Source organism: Lactuca virosa, chromosome 6 (genome assembly GCF_052849685.1).
Source record: "Lactuca virosa cultivar CGN04683 chromosome 6, Lactuca_virosa_CGN04683_v6, whole genome shotgun sequence".
NCBI lineage: Eukaryota > Viridiplantae > Streptophyta > Magnoliopsida > Asterales > Asteraceae > Lactuca > Lactuca virosa.
Window position 1 is genome coordinate 27,619,665 of NC_136431.1, and position 1,341 is coordinate 27,621,005.

General features: G+C 33.9%; 1 protein-coding gene across 1 annotated transcript; it reads right to left on the reverse strand.

The window, feature by feature from the left end:
* Positions 1 to 375: 375 nt before the first annotated feature.
* LOC145122774 (monothiol glutaredoxin-S2-like) lies at positions 376 to 1,013 on the reverse strand. Its single transcript, XM_079058345.1, has one exon. The coding sequence runs from the start codon at positions 907 to 909 to the stop codon at positions 601 to 603; it is 309 nt and encodes a 102-aa protein (XP_078914471.1). The 5' UTR covers positions 910 to 1,013; the 3' UTR covers positions 376 to 600.
* Positions 1,014 to 1,341: the final 328 nt, after the last annotated feature.

The following is a 1,341-nucleotide window of genomic DNA, read 5'->3' on the forward strand; positions in this document are numbered from 1 at the left end:
TCAAGATCTCCCAAAGACTCGCAAGTTCCTTTTCATATTTTTATTTATTTATTGCATTATTTAATTTCTTTATATATGATCTCGTCATAAAGGTCACTAGTTAACAAAATTAACTAGTCTCGTACTTTAAATTCCAATCTTACGTACTTCCATCTACGTATCTTAACAGAAGCTAAAATAAGTTAAGAACTCATTTAAATAACACATTCTGCGTTACCTTACGTATTCTTTTGATCATGAGCTACTTTATGAGTATATGCACTTTTTTATGCAAAGGCCTTCACTAATTTCTTTTAACAATAAGTGAATACATTAAGTTCAATAATTAACTAGGAATGTCAATCACAGATAGTGTTATTCATGAGGCGTGGTACGTATATTGGTATTCTGAAGTAGCTTCATTGAATAAAAATGTACATAGCTCATCGGTTTGAGGATATTTTATGAACCAAACCAGTTAATTAAAAGGGAAAAAGGGAAACCGAAATAACATTATATCTAAAAGCCTTCATCGTTAACTCAACTTAATATGGTTAAACAACCAGTATATATGCACCTAATTAAAGCGCATTTATTACAACCAGATTAGTCGACGGCTGGTCACACCCATAGAGCTCCTGCATTTCTGAGAAGCGGTTGAAGAGATCGTTGAAGGTGAAGGCTAATAATTTCATTGGCACCACCAACAAACTTACCTCCTATGAACACAGCAGGGATGATAGGGTTGCGTCCAAGCCTCAAAAGTGCTTGCTCAATTTCCCGACCTCTGGAGATCTCATCTAGCTCATAAACCGTCGGGTTTACTCCAAATTCGAAAATGAGAGACTTTATTGTGTGAGACATTGAACATGAACTCCTGCTAAATATCACCACCGGCCTCTCCGACACCATTCTTGTCACCACATCCATTATAAAAATGTCTGCGTTTTGTAATGAAAATTTTAAGCTCAAGGTTCTGCTAAGGGAATTAAAAGGAAGTTTAATTTGGTGTGAGGAAGTGAAGAAAGCATGGTGCCATTTAAATAGCGTTTATGGAATAATTTTATAATGCCTTGAAAGGAATAAAGGCATGAAAATGAAGTGAAATAGAATAGTGTTCTTGATAGCACCATATGTATTCATCAACCATGTTTACGTAAACATGGTTTCATGACATGAAATTATTCCACTTATCTGTTTCATGACACATGAAATTATTCCACTTATATGTTAATTACTTAAAAGTATAAATAAAAAGTTATCAGACAGTAAACCATATTGCGGTTTCATATATTTTTTTTCAGAACCGCAACTCAAATCCATTCTATGTTGGTTTGACAAGAATATGATTGTTTCTGGAAT

Bases quoted from the DNA above. Each gene is read 5' to 3' on its own strand.
- LOC145122774 (XM_079058345.1), bottom strand. From the start codon at position 909: ATGGATGTGGTGACAAGAATGGTGTCGGAGAGGCCGGTGGTGATATTT.